Raw genomic sequence first — 16640 nt, forward strand, 5'->3', positions numbered from 1 at the left:
TTAATAGGCTATGGTAATTTCAGTGATGGCTTTGAATTGTGCTCTGGCTTCAAGGAGAGCTAAATCTTGTCTCACTTCCATTAGCTGTACTCTGATCTTGCACAAGGTCTAATTAAACTTTCCATCTAACTCTCCCAGGTAAGAATAATGGGGAAAGAGTTATGGCTGTTTATAGTGAAGAAGAACCCCAGTTTGTACCACTCATGGCCGGATACAGGACCATTAAAAATGGCTATCCATCACGATTTGTTTCCACTCTCCTGTGTGCAGAGATCTCGACGAACCCAGGCCCTCTGTGAAACAATAGGCTGGTCCAGACAACCTGGTGGGTTATTCGTTTTGTTGGATTATATATCCCACCAGAAACGCTCAGAGGGAACCTCGCTTGGCAAGAGTTTGCAGGGGGCTTGAAGGGGCCTGCTGTAGACAAACAATCTTTTAACAGTTGGTGAAGTGGTCCACCGAGAGGACAGTGATCCCCTTTATTAAAACCACTTGTCTGACATTGTCTCTTCTCTCTCTCTCTCCCCTTGTTGGTTACATAAGGCTAAGGTGCTTTGTGATCGTTTGCAGGCTCTCCTGTTTTGTTTTGTTTTGTCTGTCTTTCTCTTACTCACTCTTACTCTTTTTTTTCCATGGGGCTGCAGAAGATTTTGGGGGGACTTGAGGGGGATATGATCGTATCCTGACTTCTCTCTTGCATAGTGCGTTGAGGTTTGGCTGACATCCAGCTTTGTCTGCTTTTTCCCGGGCACATTCCCATCTCCGGCACGCTCAAATTCCTGTCTCCGGAGCGCGCGCTCACTTTGCCGAGCCTGATGACTGCGGTTGGAAGATGAATTATGCTGCAGGCATTTGTTTGACAGATCGAGCCAGTTGCAATTGCACACGTGTTAAAGAAGCTGTATGGAAGAGATCAGTTTGACCTTGTCTTAATTATTTAGTTGTGTTTCCTTTTGTTGTTAAAAGACAGGTCCACAATGGCACTTTTACCAGTGTCCCTGACCCAGAGAGCCCATGAGTTCTTAAGCCCCATAAATCTGGAGCCAAGAGTCTATGACTTCCCATCTAAACAGTTGAAACAACCACAAGAAGAAGTAGAGAGGGAAGTGAAGATGAAGTGAAATAACGATGGTCTTTGTCTGTGTGTCTCCGGAGTTGCAGAAAATGAATTATGTTGAATGTGGCGTTTTATCACCAAGGACCCACTTTACAATTTCTCTTACATAGCACAGCATTCATCAGATGTGCGCAGATCATGCCATACGGTTTTCAGATTAAGAAAGCCAAACACAGACACAGGCCTGGGCTTTTTCTAGACGGTCGGTAATCCATTTCCAAAGTAGAGAGGATGACAGATTCCTTCATACAGTACAGTGGCTCTTAAATAGTACAGGAACTTTGGGGAAAGTATGATTTTCCAAGAGAGAATTGCAGAGAATTAGTTAGAAACCCCTGGAAGCTTGATCTATTGTTGAAGAAGTTGTGGGAATTAGCTAGGGTGTCCTTACTGACCTGGGTGCGGTTCTTCGAAGGGTTCTCAGTCAGCGGTTGGAAGGGATGTAACCTGAATATGAGAAAGCTCAGTGATGACTCTCCGACTCCTTTTGGAAAGCACAGCAATTGGATCCTTCATATTTTTCTGCTTCTGTTGGAATACTCTGCTAAGCAGCCCAAGCTGTACCAGCCTTCCCTTCTTCTCAGTCTCAAAGCACTGTCCTCACATTACACAAGGCCCAGCTGAAGCATTAGACCAGTGCAACCTTGGATAACTATCATGTCATTGTAAACAAACATTGCATTATACGTCAGATTGGATTAGTTTTGGCTATTTATTTATAATACGGCAATAGAATCAGCATGTTTCAAAGCCTTTTAGTGTTGACTCTTTTTTTTTATGGCATTGCAAAAATTCCTTTGTGCCGTTTAGCTGTTTATACTGCGCCAAAGCCTGAGTAATTTCTTTTAACAGCATATGATTCTGGCTCTGGCTCTATGATGAAGTGTTATATTTGGAATTGCTTTGTGATCCCAGTTTTTGACACATTTGGTCAAACTTAGGCTCATGTGCACATCAGTGAAAAATGGATGATGCAAAGTGGAATCATTCAATCTCAGAGGCCAAGTATAATGAGAGCTGGAAGTCGATGCTTCCCCCAACCCTTGACCCTGAGTCGTCAACAGCATTTGATGAGATATTTAATCATTTTGAATGATTATTTCCTGCTTTAGGCGCACCCTGCTCCAGTTTTATGATCATATGAGCTCAACTTTTACAGGCCAACTGTTGCATCAGATGCATTCAGAGGTCACATGTTTTTTTTGTTGTTTTTTTTTTTTTTTTTTCAGCAAGGTCTGCTTTGGAAGAAATGTTTGTGCTAATGAGGTGAATTTTAAACTTTTCACTCAAGAGTTTCATGATGTTCAATGGAGCAAGCATGCACTGTATTACTCATCTGTAATGTAAACCATTGTTCACTTAATTAATCAGACCCTCTACCGGTTATTAAAAACAACTGACTCTGTAACTGACAAAATATGTGTGTAGCCTACATGGGATTTTGCTCAAATAATAGATCTCTTGCTCCTGCAGTGACTCCCCCCCCCCCCCCCCCCCCTTACCCTCCCCTGTCTGAGGACTTGGCAGACCTGCAAGTATAAGACATTTAAGTGGGAAACATATGCAATCCTGTGCTACTTCCACTTTTTAGATGTGGGCAAAATGGCAAAAGTTGTTTGTGCCTCGAGGGATGCAGGTCATGCTTTTTACCTTAAGCTGTAACCATAACTCCTACTTCTTCTCACCTTGAATATTACACTGTGGTGGGATGGAAGACTTATTTTGGTATGTTCTGTTACTCTTGAAGGAAATGTCTGTACTTTGATGTCTGCAGTCTTCTTTTACTCCCACGAGCTTTTCACAAGTCTTTTTAAAGATGCCAAAATGTGAAGTGTCAGCAAGTGCTTGACGCATCAACACTGGTTTAATGATTTTAAAGGGTAGGTTCACTCAAACTATAAAAAGCCATATTTTCACACTTAGGCCTAGCCATGGAAATAGTTTTGGTATTGTGTGCCAACGCCTTTGAAAGTTCTGTATGGGCAGAAATATGTGTCAGAAACTGAATTTGAATCGTTTATATTTAAATTTGAATTGCTCAACTTGAATAATTGCATTAAAAAATTGAATTTGAATCACATAATTTGAATTTGCATGGTTTAACTTGAATAATTGCATTGAATCTGAATAGCAAAATTTGAAATTGAATTTATTAGTTTGGAAGTGAATGCCAATAAACTTGAAACTGAATTCAGCTGCTCTGAAAGGGGAGAGGAAGAGCAAACGAGTGCAGATTCACAGAACTCTTTCTAAAAGGAGTTCTGTGAATCTGCACTCGTTTGCTCTTCCTTAATGACCGGATGTGTGTCTCAGTAAAGTGAAACTGAATTTGAACTGCTAGGACTGAATGTGGAAGTATAGAGAGCTGAATTTTCAGTAAGGATCGAATACAGTCTCAGAGCAAACTCAATTCAATAATTCAATTATTTCATTATATTGCAGTCAGTTTCAAGTTTATTAGAATTCAGTTCCAAACTAATAAATTCAAGTTCAAATAATGCTATTCAGATTCATCTTCTCAATGCAAATATTCAAGTTAAACAATCAGTTTCAGATTGCGATTCAAATGCAATTATTCAATACGAGCAATTCAAATTCAAATATTTACTTACTTTCTTAAAACCCGTGACCCCACTTTGGGCAAAGGCTCTCCAGGCATCCCGGTCCTGGGCCAATTTCTCCAGCTGTCCCCGTGTATGACCAGCTCTCTTCAGATCTGCCTCCAGGTCACAGCGCCAGGTATTTCTTGGTCTGTCTCTTTTCCTTTTCCCTTGTGGATTCCAAAAGAGGGCATGTCTCGTGGTGCTGGATGCAGGCTTGTGAGGAGTGTGACAAATCCAACTCCAGCGTTTTCAGAGGATTTTTTTCCTCTGCAGGCTGCTGTGTTTATCGCTGCCTTAGTTCTTGGTTGCTGATAATATCTGGCTAGTGAATTTGTAGGATTCTTTTGAGGCAGGTGATAGTAAATGTTTAGATTCACTTCATGGCAGTGACAGTTGTTCTCAAAGTCTCTGCTCCATACAGCAAAATAGGCTTCACAGTGGTATTGAAAATCCTTTTTTTGAATTTTTCAAATGCACCACAGACAAAAGTCCATTCAGCCTCATTCATACTGGGGTCACTGCAGAAATGTATATTTGCAAGACACCAATAGAAGCTTGAAGAAAAATGTCTTTTTGCAATATGAGTGAATTGAGTGATTACATAACATGAGCTCCGACGTCTAAATTATCCCACCTTTCATTCCTTCGTATATCATATAAGCTCTGGGAATTTTGCAACAAGATATAATTTATTACTGCTCTGTATGAGCTCCAGTATCAACTTTTTGGACAAATACCTTCCATCACTTAAGGTCTCATAATCGACAGCACTCAGGAACCACTTGACGCGTGAATCATTCATACCTCCCCATAAATAATAAAACTCTGGCAGCCAGTTAGCAGCACCTGCAACTTGAAACAGTAGTTCATGAAACACAATCTTTTACCTTGTAAACTAATGTGTTTCACCTGCCTCGGCTGGGGTGCCTGGATCCGCTGCCTGCCCGCCTTGAGCCGCAGACAGGTGGAAGGAACAAAACCTCTCTTCCTTCTTCTATCAGCCTCCCCCCTCTTGACCTTGCTTCCTCTTCCTCCGATGAATTTTTCACCAAAGCTCTTTGATATATTCCTTTCCCGTGGGAGCATGGGTAATGCAAACTGGAAGCGTGAGGCGTAATTATTTCTCAAAACTGCACTTCTACCCTAATTAGTTCACTCCTCAGAAGTGGGCCTTGCATTATTTACACATCAAGGGGACACACAGGGTGGGAGATAAATATTCATTGTTTGTTGACTTTGCCCCGGTCCCTCAGCTCAGGCGCAAGTTGAGTTGAGAGCCGCTGTCATTGTGGCTTGTTTATGCGACTTCTGCATCGCTGGTGCCCAGGCTATAATCTGTCTTGTTCTTCTGTAATTATCTCCACTCATGCAGACACGCAGACACCAACTGAGAGCCGGTTTAATAAGTGGACAACATCCTCAGCCAGGCACAAGCAGATCAGATGAATAAGTGTTCAGTGATGAGATTTGTTGTAATTATGACCTTATGTAGACTGCTACAGTTGGTGTCACAGCGGTAAATAGCACAATGCATGTTTAATTCAGTCAGACTCTGACACCGTTTCAGCCATGTCTCCCTCAAGCTTTTTGTTCTGGGTCATCTTTAATGAACTAAGTTTTTTCCACAACGAGTCAGTGGCAGCTGGTAGGAACAGTTTCCTGCTACTGTTGGTTGCAAAGTAGAGTTACGGGACATGTGAAGTCTGTTTTTCCTGTCAGTAGGGTATGAATAGACTGCTGTATGGGATCACCCCCACTTCGGTTGTCCTATGGCCTTGAGGCCCATTGTCTACTCTGTGAATGCCCACAGGGAAACTCTTGCTGCCTTAAAAAACTGCACCCATTGTGGACATGTGACAACTGTTCCTTTCCCATTTCCTATTTCATCTAATGTAGCTTCGTCTGTATGTGTTTTTGGGGGTTATGAAAGAGAAGTGGGGGCATCTTGTGATGCCTGGCACAAGATATTACCATAATCACTGTCAACATTAATGGAGATCCTATCACTGGAGAATTTAAACACGGCTTTTCCATATTTATAGAAGCAATAAACAGAGAATGCGCAGCAAAATGTCTGTTATGATTCAAAAGCGAGCCATGTTTACTGACTTTGAAATGCATATTTGGGTTAGTGGATGAGGCTGAGGGGATCGCAGTTTAAGTTGTGGGATATGAGTGGAAATGTAATATTGCCACACTAGACACAGAAATCTGAAACCATAAATGTCTCACTCTAACTGTCTCCAGGGTTTCCACTTTCTCTCACACATTAGCATAGTGGAGTTTGTGTAACTACTTGTCATTGTCTTTCTATAGGTGGTTGATTTGATTCCCATTGAATTGCTTGAATATATTTATTGGTTCTTGTTAATTTCCTTCCTAATTCTGTTTCATGCTAAACATTTGGCCCATCCACATGGGATTAAAAGACAGTTGTAGATAAAACTTAAAAGATACAGGACATCTTCCAGTTACGCATATAAAAAGATCCCAACATTTAGTTATACACTATATGGCTGAAGGTATGTGAGCATCCAAACATTACATATGTGATTGTTGAATATGTCATTCCAAAACCAAGGGCAATAATATACTCTTATAATAGCCTTCATTCTCCTGGCCTTTCCAAAAGATTTTGGAACCTGGTTGCAGGGATTTGCTCCCATTCAGCCACAAAAGCATTAGTGAGGTCTCCCGCTGATGTTCGGCGATTAGGTTTGGCTTGCGGTCGGCGTTCCTGTTCATCCCTAAGGTGTTGGATGGGGTTGAAGTCAGGTCTCTCTACAGACCAGTCAAGTTCTCCAACACCAACCTCCGAACACCATTTTTTAATCAACCTGGCTTTGTGTATGGGGACACTGTCATGTTGAAAAAGGAAAGGGCCTTTCCCAAACTTTTAACACGAAGTTGGAAGCACACAGCATTCTGATTTCCCTCAAGTGGAAGTCAGTGGCCTAGCCCAAACCATGAAATACAAAACCACACAAGTATCAAGTATGTGGAAGGAGGATGTCCACGTACTTTTGGCCATTTAGTGCATCAGCCACATGCTAGGTCTGTGATGTAGGGTTCTCCAAGTGTGGCTGGACAACCCATCTTTAAGTGGGCTCCAAATGGTCTTGTGTGAATTGTGAAATAGTTAAATGCTACTTTAATTTGCTTGAAATCACAGAATTTCTATAAACAATGAATCTAATCATGGGTTTCACTCTCAGCACGACTGTCTGTCTTAAATTTAGATTATCAGAACAAATCTCACTGTATGGGACAAAGTTTATCCACATGGGGGGTCTGTGGTCTACTGTAATATGTGTTTATTTTGGTTTCTAAGACATGAAAGTGAAAATCCCTGAGCTGCAGTTAGTTTGCTCTACTGTTACACTCACAGTAAGTCTCTGTGGAAAAGAGCCTCAAGTCAATTTGTAAATTGTACAGTTTCCATCCCGCTCTAGTGACAGTGGGGTATATGAGGTCTATGGTAGACCCACAATGCAGATCTCTAAGTACATCAGTTTATGTAAGATGATGTTGGTATTCTCTTTACTCCTTTGTTTTACAAAGACAGAGAGCCACAGAAACAGTGACGTTGAGAAAAAAAGGGTTTTGAAATGTTAAGGTTCTTAACCACACTGTGTAACATTTATATTAGTTGTAAAACCTTAATTAGCTTGTTAGGCTAATTAGTAATCATTGTCACAAACCTTACATGAAGCCCAAACATAGATTTATATGTTCCACTCCATGTTTGGACAATATAAAAAGCACAGGGACAACGTATCATCTACAAACTAAATATTTCTTCTTCTGTTTTTTTGTCCATTTGAATGAGCTAGTTTGATAAATTCATCGTAAGTTAAATATATATATAATGTGTACATGTATTACACATATAATTTAAAGGTAGCTTAACCACATCAAATCACATGAATTCCATTAGAGTAAGAGGCTGTTGAGATGCAGTGTTACATTTTTTTCACCATAATGATAATATTTAGATTCTGTTTTATTTATGCGGCATAAGAAACTCAAATGTAAAGATGCTGGAGCATCAAGAAACAAGAAAAAGTTGGCAAATTAGCTAATCTTAATCTTCTGGCCTTAACAAGCCAGAGAGTAGTCATTATAGTTTGGTTGTTCTAGTTTTTGCAAATTTTGCTGTTTTTTCCCCCAAATTACACATTTCTATGGCACAATAATTATTATATTGGAAGATAAGATATCAAAAAGTCAGATTCCTGTTTTAAGTCCAAATGACCAAATATGTACTGTGTTTCAGACTAGAAGACTAGTTTTACTGTTATGTCTAAATAAATGATCTTTGGATAAAACAATAATTCAGTCTCTTTACTTTTTTGCCTTTAGAATCAATATACTACACTTCGTTTCACAGTTTTTCCTCTCTATATTCTTTTTGGAGTCAGAGAATGATTACTTTCCCCTTCTAATGCAGCTTCATCATCATCTGAAATCCAAGAAGATGGACACGTTTTTTTTTTTTTTTCTTCGCAGCGATCTTAACATCTGTTGCAGGCACAGTTTGGCAGAGCTTTAACGGAAACTGTGGTGTTTATTCTTCCTCTGCAGGTGGAGATCACGCTGCAGGACGTCAATGACAACCCGCCTGTTTTCCCTAATGATATTCTTGATGTGACCATTGAGGAGAACGTTGGAGATGGCTTCAAGATAATGCAGCTAACAGCCACGGATGCAGACGAGGTAATGGCTCCCCAAGTTTCTATTCTGTCTGACAGTGTTTTTGTACTTTTCTGCGCCCGTTTTCCACTCCAGTGCTTTCAGAATTGACGTCATGGGAGTGATTCAAATTAAAAATATGATATGCTCTAATTTTTTGTTCCTACAGTGTAGAAACCACTATAGATTGAAATGGGTTTATGAGACTTATACAGATTTCAGTGTTGAAATAAAACTTCTCCCCCCTAAGCTGACATTTAGTATCTTTGAGTTGGACTATTTTCATGCCAAAAGTGTCACATATTCAGGACAGAAAAGCCATTTAGACCATGTTAGAAAACTAACTAAACTTGGCCAACCTGTTACCTTTATTATGAAGGAGAGGGTGGTAAATAAGTACAGATATGTTTATACAGCACTTTCCTAAATTAGTTAACCATTAAAAGAGTTGTGTAGGACAGTGTAGGAACAAGTATAAGAACAAAATGGGATTAAAGCAAAAGCATCAGTTAACATCCGGCTTCAGATTCCTAAATGGACCTAACAATTCAGAGACATACTGAGGGGCTTCATCATGTACTGCATGAGACCAGACAACACATTCAAAATGCTGAAATTAGGCAAAATACTACATTAAATGTCATTGATTTAATAGGACCTTTGCATTGAAACACATGAATAAATACCAGCCTTACTTACATAGCCTTGTATGTATGCATATGAGCAATAGAGTAAATATTAGAGAGTATATAGAGGTGGTCCATGGTGGGTTTTAGATAAAGGGTTTAAGAGCTATAAAGCAGTTTTAGAGGTTATAGTTATTAGTTGGACAAGTGTACATGGTGTCAAACACATCATTAGAGTAGTGCAGAAACAATTACTTGATGAATCAGTTAGTCTTTGACGGAAATTCATTGTTTTAGCTTGATAAGCAATTAATCATTGAAGCAAAAACACCTTTGGGTTGTTCGCTGTTAGTCAGACAAAAAATGCAAATTGAAGATGTCACCTTGGGCTCCTGGAAATTGTAGAGGACATTATTCACTACTTGGTTACCAATTTGTCACTATTTTGTCAGATGACACCTCATAGACTAAACTATTAACTGAAAAAAATCAATGAATAATGAAAATAATCATCAATTAAAGCTTTACATTAGAGTACAGTTTGCTTAAGAGTACTGTGTCACTAGTTTAACCCTTGAACTTTATAACATCCTGATAACACACAGTGACACAAAGTGGCCAAGACAGATTAAGGTCTCTTTTACTCTAGCCAGTAACATAAACACATGGACCCACACTTTGAATCAAGCTGTCTTGTTACATTTCTCTCCCCTAGCCACACTCACACACACACACACACACACATATAGAATTCGTCCTTTTGTCTCTCAAGTTTTGATGTTATCTGAGACGCGTTGAGGCCACTGGTGTCACAGAGCCTGGAGGAGAGCGATTGATTTTTCGGCCTGCTGCCTCCGATAGACCTTCTGCGTTCCCCGTAGTTCACATTACATCACTGGCATCACTTTCAATTAGTTAAACGCTCCATCTTTAGCTGCTTTAGGCAGGATATTGACATTAAATCCTGCAGTGAGAGAAATGCTGGCCCTGCCGACATCTCCAAGGTCTGCGGTCCCACACCGAAGCCAAAGGACACAGTTGAAGTGAATGGAAGAAATCAGGCTATTGAGGGGAGAGAGATTAGGATGAGGGAATATTGACTCAAATATAATGGTAACTTATGAGGCCACACGTCTTTTATTGCACAGCTGTTGCCTCACCACCATCTATTCTCTCCGAATGTTAGAAAAGTCAGACAAAGTCACACTTCTGGCCATTTTTCTTTTATCGGAACACAATATTGACAGTAAATCTCAGACCTGGAGGCAGGTCAGTCTTTTCAGTAGGGAGATTTTTAAGGACATTATTTGATTATTTTCTTTTTTCAGCGCCAGAGTATTCACAGCTTTGATCTTGAAAGGTTTAGCATATGGTATTGAAATCAAACTGTTCAGTTGTTCACTTTTTCCTCATATCTGAATTTAAGAGGAGCTTCGGTCTGAGCTGCGGTCCATAAGCTGAAACTTACCGTGAGGCGGCACACATTTTGACATGCACATATACAGACATCATATGCGTATATGTCTTGCAAAATGATCAAACTAAAGGACAAGATTCTGCTTTTAGTCAGAAAACATAGAGACACATAAAGAGAATGTAGAGGAGTCTTTTAGAAATTACAGATTCAGGAGATGTTTACTCCAAACTTCAGTGCTGCCATGAATAGGTTGCTAAATAGAAGCCTGCACCTCATTCCAGCTCTCACTCGGAGCCAGATATAAGGCCAGCCAAGTCTTTGCCCACATCCTTACGCAGGAAACTTAAGTTACGCTGACACTAAGCGTACGGAACGCATTGGAGCCCTTGCTGAGAAAGCCACATGTGTGAGCCAGTGCAGAGTAGCCAAGAGTGCAAGCTGTTGGCCAGCTGATGGGCTGAATTCAGACATCATTATGATCCCATCCAATTTAACAGTGCTACATGTGGGATTCATGTGTGAGGGTATTAAAATGCTGTTTCTACGCATCCGTTTTTTGCTGCGCCATCACCACAGCAAAAAGAAGGAAGGGGTTGCATTAGGGTCGAAAGAAAATCAATATGTAAAAATTTGCTCTCTCTAATGCAAGCTAGGCCTCTCTGAAAATGTTTCTCACCTCATCTGAAGGAAATATGCTGCCTTTTGTGCTTTTTTGGAAAGACCTTGAGTGTTTTATTAGAATTCTGACCTGATGTGGAAAATATGTCACAGGTAAAAAAAAAAAAAAACCTTTCTTAATGAAGAAAAGTGGAACAATGGGTGTTTTAGGAGCGGTCTCTGAAAGTAAGCGTTGCCTCAAAATGAACAGTAATGTGTTCCAGAGGCATATACCTACTGCAAGCATACTCCTAGCCACTTCTTGCAGTTGTGAATGCATTCGAAACACACCAGCAGCGTAGCCGATTTGGCCATCTCCGCCTTTCAAAGGCTTTATTTTTAAGCTCTCAGTGACAACACATTTCTTGTTTTTCAGGAGTCTGTGTTATGATTGGCTTGCTCACTCGGTGCTGTTGCATACAGGAAGCTCACTATCCCCGCCGGCGCTGTCTGCTTCGCACCTCTCACTTCTCATAGGAACTGTGTGCTCCCAAAAACCACTCATCTGCTAAATGAGTTTCCTTCTGCTGCAGTCTGGTACTCTTTGCTCCCTGGAACGCTGCTGTTTAATTGGTCAGCCCTCTTTTTTTTCTCCCCCCCCAACAACCCACTGTGTCTTTGGAGAGCTGTAAAGTAGTCAAACTCTTGAGTGGAGGTCAAGAGGGCGACCGTTGTTGGTGTGCGAGTGTGTGTTTGTGGGCATGCAAGATCTTAATCACTGATGCTGCTTGAGTAAAGAGAGAGATGAGACTAGTCAGAAAGATGGATGCATTAAATTGAGAGTGTAGGTATTTTAATACGTGTGTAAATGCTCGCCCGTGTTCATTATCTGCATGGTTAGAGGTGTGTGTGTGTGTGTGTTGGACTGCGGCCTAGATGGACCCCCTGCTCGGCCTCTCCCACCTTACTTGCTCTGCCTTTGAACCCTATCAGAAAATTAATTGGCAAACCACGGGTGTTGGGTTCCGGACTGCGGCCCAGGTGGCTGATGGGATTGCCAGATCTGGAACCACTGATTGATGACAGCAGGGTCCTTAGATGAGCAGAGCCTCACTCCGTCCTCCTCTTCTCCCCGGTTTTTACTGGGCCTGGATCTCAGAGCGGGTCTCTGGTAATGCAATGAGAGACAAGGTCAAGAAGACGGAGGTTTTATCTGTCGTAAAAACGGGCCATGGGAAAGAGATAAGAGCAAGTCATGAACTTGGCCTTACAATATTGACTTCGCCTAAAGCTTTTGGCGACCGGCTGCCAGGTTCAGACTGTTTGGTGCATTAGCATTTATACAAGTCTGTTGTAGAAGAGTGAAGGGAGAAGAAATGCTTCACTTTATTTTGTGACTGATAGAACTTTCTCTTGCATCATATCTGATCTACTCCTTAGACACTTTCCAGGCAGAAGAAGGCATAGATGTGTCAAAAACCTTAGACTTCTGTGGCTACAACAGCATACAGTGGTTAATCTAAAAGTGAAAGCCTTAAAACACATGAGAGGTACAGCAAGCATGAGTATTATTTATGGATTCACATTTACATATAGTCATTTTTTCCAGTGTTTATATAAAATATTGATAAGTGCAGCTTTAAACATGCAGCTACAAAAACACAAGAAGCAGCAAGTCAGTCATTTTCAATAGAAACCTGCTAGGAGGCACTAGCCTCAGAGATGTAAAGATGCTAAGTGGCAACTAGCAGCTCAACAACAGGGAGTTAAGAAAACTGTGACTCAAGCAAAGCTAAAAATATTACCAAAAATACCCAGCAGAAAACTGCCTTATATCTAGTAGGAGTTGAATATGTAAAGTAACTTACATGCTCAACAAATGCATACCTGAAAGCTACAGCTACTGCACAGTCAGGCCAGCTCAGGCTTTCTCTCATTACCTATCGCCTACAGATACTATATTTAAAATACGTTTTGTCATGCGAGCGCTATTGCCCACCAAGGCAGTAGATGTGTTGATATGCATAAATGCAGAAACAGCTTAATGCAACTCTCTTTATAAGCCTTTCCATTGTCCAGGCAGGATCAAAAAGCACCACACAAACATCAGGCATAGCTGAAAGAGTCTCTTTTAGCTTAGCTTTTAACCAGCTGTAACTAGAGCCCTGGGTTCATCTCACTGAATAGCAGTAGCTATTTGATGTTGCTTTTTCTTTTTTTGGCAGAAGACACAGGGTGAGACAGTTGTCTGATCTTCTATTGTCCCTGGCACAAATATAAATGTCAAACTCTGTCACCGGCCTCATTCAGTTGTCATATCACATTTAGTGCTCCTCTCCTATTCCAAAGCCTCTTGCTATAGCTATCACATATGTTGTTGCGCTTGTACTTGTCCAAGGTAACAGAGGATCTATTTGTTGCATTTATAGAGGAACACTATAGCCCTCACAAGTTCAAAGACTAAGAGATTCTCAGCTTTTAGTATGGTGAGATAATTCAACTTATTACCTTTCAATATGTTTTTAGAATTAAGTGATGTTTTAATGTTACTGTAATGTAGAAACTTGCATTATTGTGTGTTCTTTTAAGGATACTTACGCCCTTTTCTACAGACTCTTAAAATAAATTGATCTTTTTTATCAGAAAACAATTGAAATAATGTTGCTGCACCAGCAGATTTTCTTTCACTTATTTTAAGAGAAGATAACATAGGGCTTAATTAGAGACATAAATTACAATAATAATAATAATAATAGATTTTTTTTCTTTCCGTTTACCTCACAAATTCATACACTAACTATGACAAAGTTTCACACAAATGTCTAATAGGATAAAATGGTGAAATGATGACATTTTATATCCAAAAGGTCAAAGGAGGCTATATTTATAGTTTATCACAGTTTGTAGTCAGGTGTTTTGTCTTATGGTCGTGCGGTTCAGTCAGTTGAGTATCATCCCTTTACATCTGTTTTCTTCTTCCTCTTCTTTTGGCATCACCATCTTGATTTTTCTTTTCAATTGCACGGTCTTTTTGATGGACCGTGTCTGTGAAGAAGTCGCAGTGAAGGGTTTCATTCATGCCAGATAACTTGGTAGTTTAATCTGGAGACTTGACACGTGACAACATGTGTGATAAACAATCTGATTTCCTACCAGATAGAGTTGCTTTGATGCTTGTAATTATGATGCTCTTCCTCTCCGTAGCCTTAGAACTTACATTTGAGACAAAGTTCAACAAGGTGCATCTAACCTACTGACCCTTTTTTGCTTGGTATCCCAAGATCCTGACTTAGAATAACGTCCTAGACAGCCTAGCTACCAAATACTGACTTGCATTTGAGTTCGGTTAGCTGCCTGACATGAAGTCAGTCAATTTACGGTTTTGTGCCGTAAACATGTTTGTAGATTTGATTATGCAAATTATTTTGAATTCAAGTTTGTATGTTTTACAAGCAAAAAAAGCTACATATTAGATATCATAACCACTAAAAGTAGCCGACTGTATTATAATCAGCTGTTTAATTTTCTGTCTTTCTCCTCAGGGTCCAAATGCTCTTGTGACATACACCATCATCAGTGGGGCGGATGACAGTTTCCGGATCGACCCTGAATCCGGTGATCTGATCGCCACCAAGAAGTTGGATCGGGAACGCCGTTCAAAATATTCCCTCCTGGTGCGTGCGGATGATGGAAAACAGTCGTCTGACATGAGGCTGAACATCACCGTCAAGGACGTCAACGACCACATGCCAAAGTTCTCTCGAGCAACATACTCATTTGATATCCCTGAAGACATGGCGGCAGGTAAGGTCTTAGTGTCACTCAATGAAGCATCCAACTGCTATCTACACAATCACAGTATTTTACGGACAAGAAACCAGAGACGTACAGTAGGAGATTTTAGGCAGTGAATATTTTGTCCTCTGCAAAAGGCTTTAGACTAGACTTAGACAGCTCTGTTAAGGTAATCAAGAGCCTCACATTATTAGGAGCAGATCTTTTGCAGTAGTTTCTAAGAGTTTCTTTTTCTTTTTTTTCCATTTTTTGAAGATTTTATGTGACCCTTGAAGCTCTCCCAAATCCTCCGTATCTTCCTTAAGGGGAAGATCAAGAGTTTAAGAGATCAAAGGGACATTAACTGATATTTGATTTATATGGAAATCCATCAGCAACCAGCTGGATTTACAACAATGCTGACAACTGTCTGGCTAAGATCCTTCGTCCCTCTAGCTGCTTCAGTTACAAAAAAAGATATATATTTTTTTCAATTACATAAGAAATCAAAGACTTAAAATTATTATCAACTATAAAACACATTTTATCATTAGCTGTTTGCTCAGTATCTTCACATAGAAGCCATCATTAAACACCAATGAATAGAATTTCAGTTCCAAAATAGTACAGACCAAAAAATTATGTTATTTTAGCAACTGGCAGAGCGATAACTGACTCACTGGTATTAACCCCCCTGCAGAGATATTACAGTCAATTTACACTATATAGCAGTAAAATGTAACTTCTCACCTCTGTGTTACAACCCGTCTGACTCTCGCAGGCTCCATTGTGGCGGCGATCCTGGCCAGCGACTCTGACTCAGGGGTGAACGGAGAGGTCACCTACTCGCTGGAGGAGGACGATGAGGACGAGACATTCCTCCTGAACCCGGTGACGGGAGTTTTCAACGTGACGCGTCCACTGGACTATGAGACTCAGCAGTATTATATTCTGACCGCGAAGGCGCAGGATGGCGGGGGGCAGGCCAGCACGGTTAGAGTGTATTTCAACATCCTGGACGTGAATGACAACCCGCCCATCTTTAACACCACCGTGTACAGCACATCCATCTCGGAGGGCCTACCGCCTGGATCCAGTATTGTCACTGTCGGGGCCAGTGATGCTGATGATGGTATGTACATGTGGGATTTAAATATCCTAGATATATATTTTAAAAATAACCACATAACACAAACACAACCTATGCATTGTCATTAAATTAGTGTGACCATATATTTTACAGTTGATCAACAGTAATAGTAAACAACAGTGAATATAAGACAATAGCACATTTTGAAAAGAAACTGTAAATAAAATTATTTTGTAGATAAATAATTATATGTGGAACGAAAATGTATAAAACTTGAAATATATAAAATGATGTAAGTGTAAAAAATACATAAAAAAACGCAGTCTATAACATTAAATATTTTCTATCAATTCCTATTTTACACATCAACCAATAGTCAGCCAATATATCAATCAGGCTCTGATCAATACATAAGACATGTTAATTCTCCTACTACTAGCTTGTGACTGAATGATTTTTTTAAATTTTAAGGATTGTCATATTTTTATTTCTTTGTAATCGTTATGTGACAGTTTGACAATCATGACATGTCACTTACAAAACACTGACAAAATGTTAACATGACTGTGGCAAATTATATGCTATATGCATTCAACAGTACTGCCAACGTTGTAGTTAGACCATTATCTTAGACTGTAGTTAAATGAAGTTAAATCAGGGTTAAATATCCCAGAGGCATCACAGTATTTAAAGGAAACTGTTCTGTGAGAAAGTTTAAAGC

At 40.0% G+C, this 16640-nt stretch overlaps 1 protein-coding gene across 1 annotated transcript in view; it reads left to right on the plus strand.

Moving 5' to 3' along the window:
* LOC121901717 (protocadherin Fat 4) overlaps positions 1-16640 on the plus strand; it is a 113064-nt gene that overhangs the window by 53382 nt on the left and 43042 nt on the right. The window contains exons 2-4 of the mRNA XM_042418623.1: positions 8308-8439; positions 14598-14859; positions 15611-15961. Coding sequence (XP_042274557.1) covers positions 8308-8439; positions 14598-14859; positions 15611-15961 — 745 coding nt within the window. The remainder of the gene's footprint in view (positions 1-8307; positions 8440-14597; positions 14860-15610; positions 15962-16640) is intronic.

Source organism: Thunnus maccoyii, chromosome 8, assembly GCF_910596095.1.
Source record: "Thunnus maccoyii chromosome 8, fThuMac1.1, whole genome shotgun sequence".
Taxonomy (NCBI): Eukaryota; Metazoa; Chordata; class Actinopteri; order Scombriformes; family Scombridae; genus Thunnus; species Thunnus maccoyii.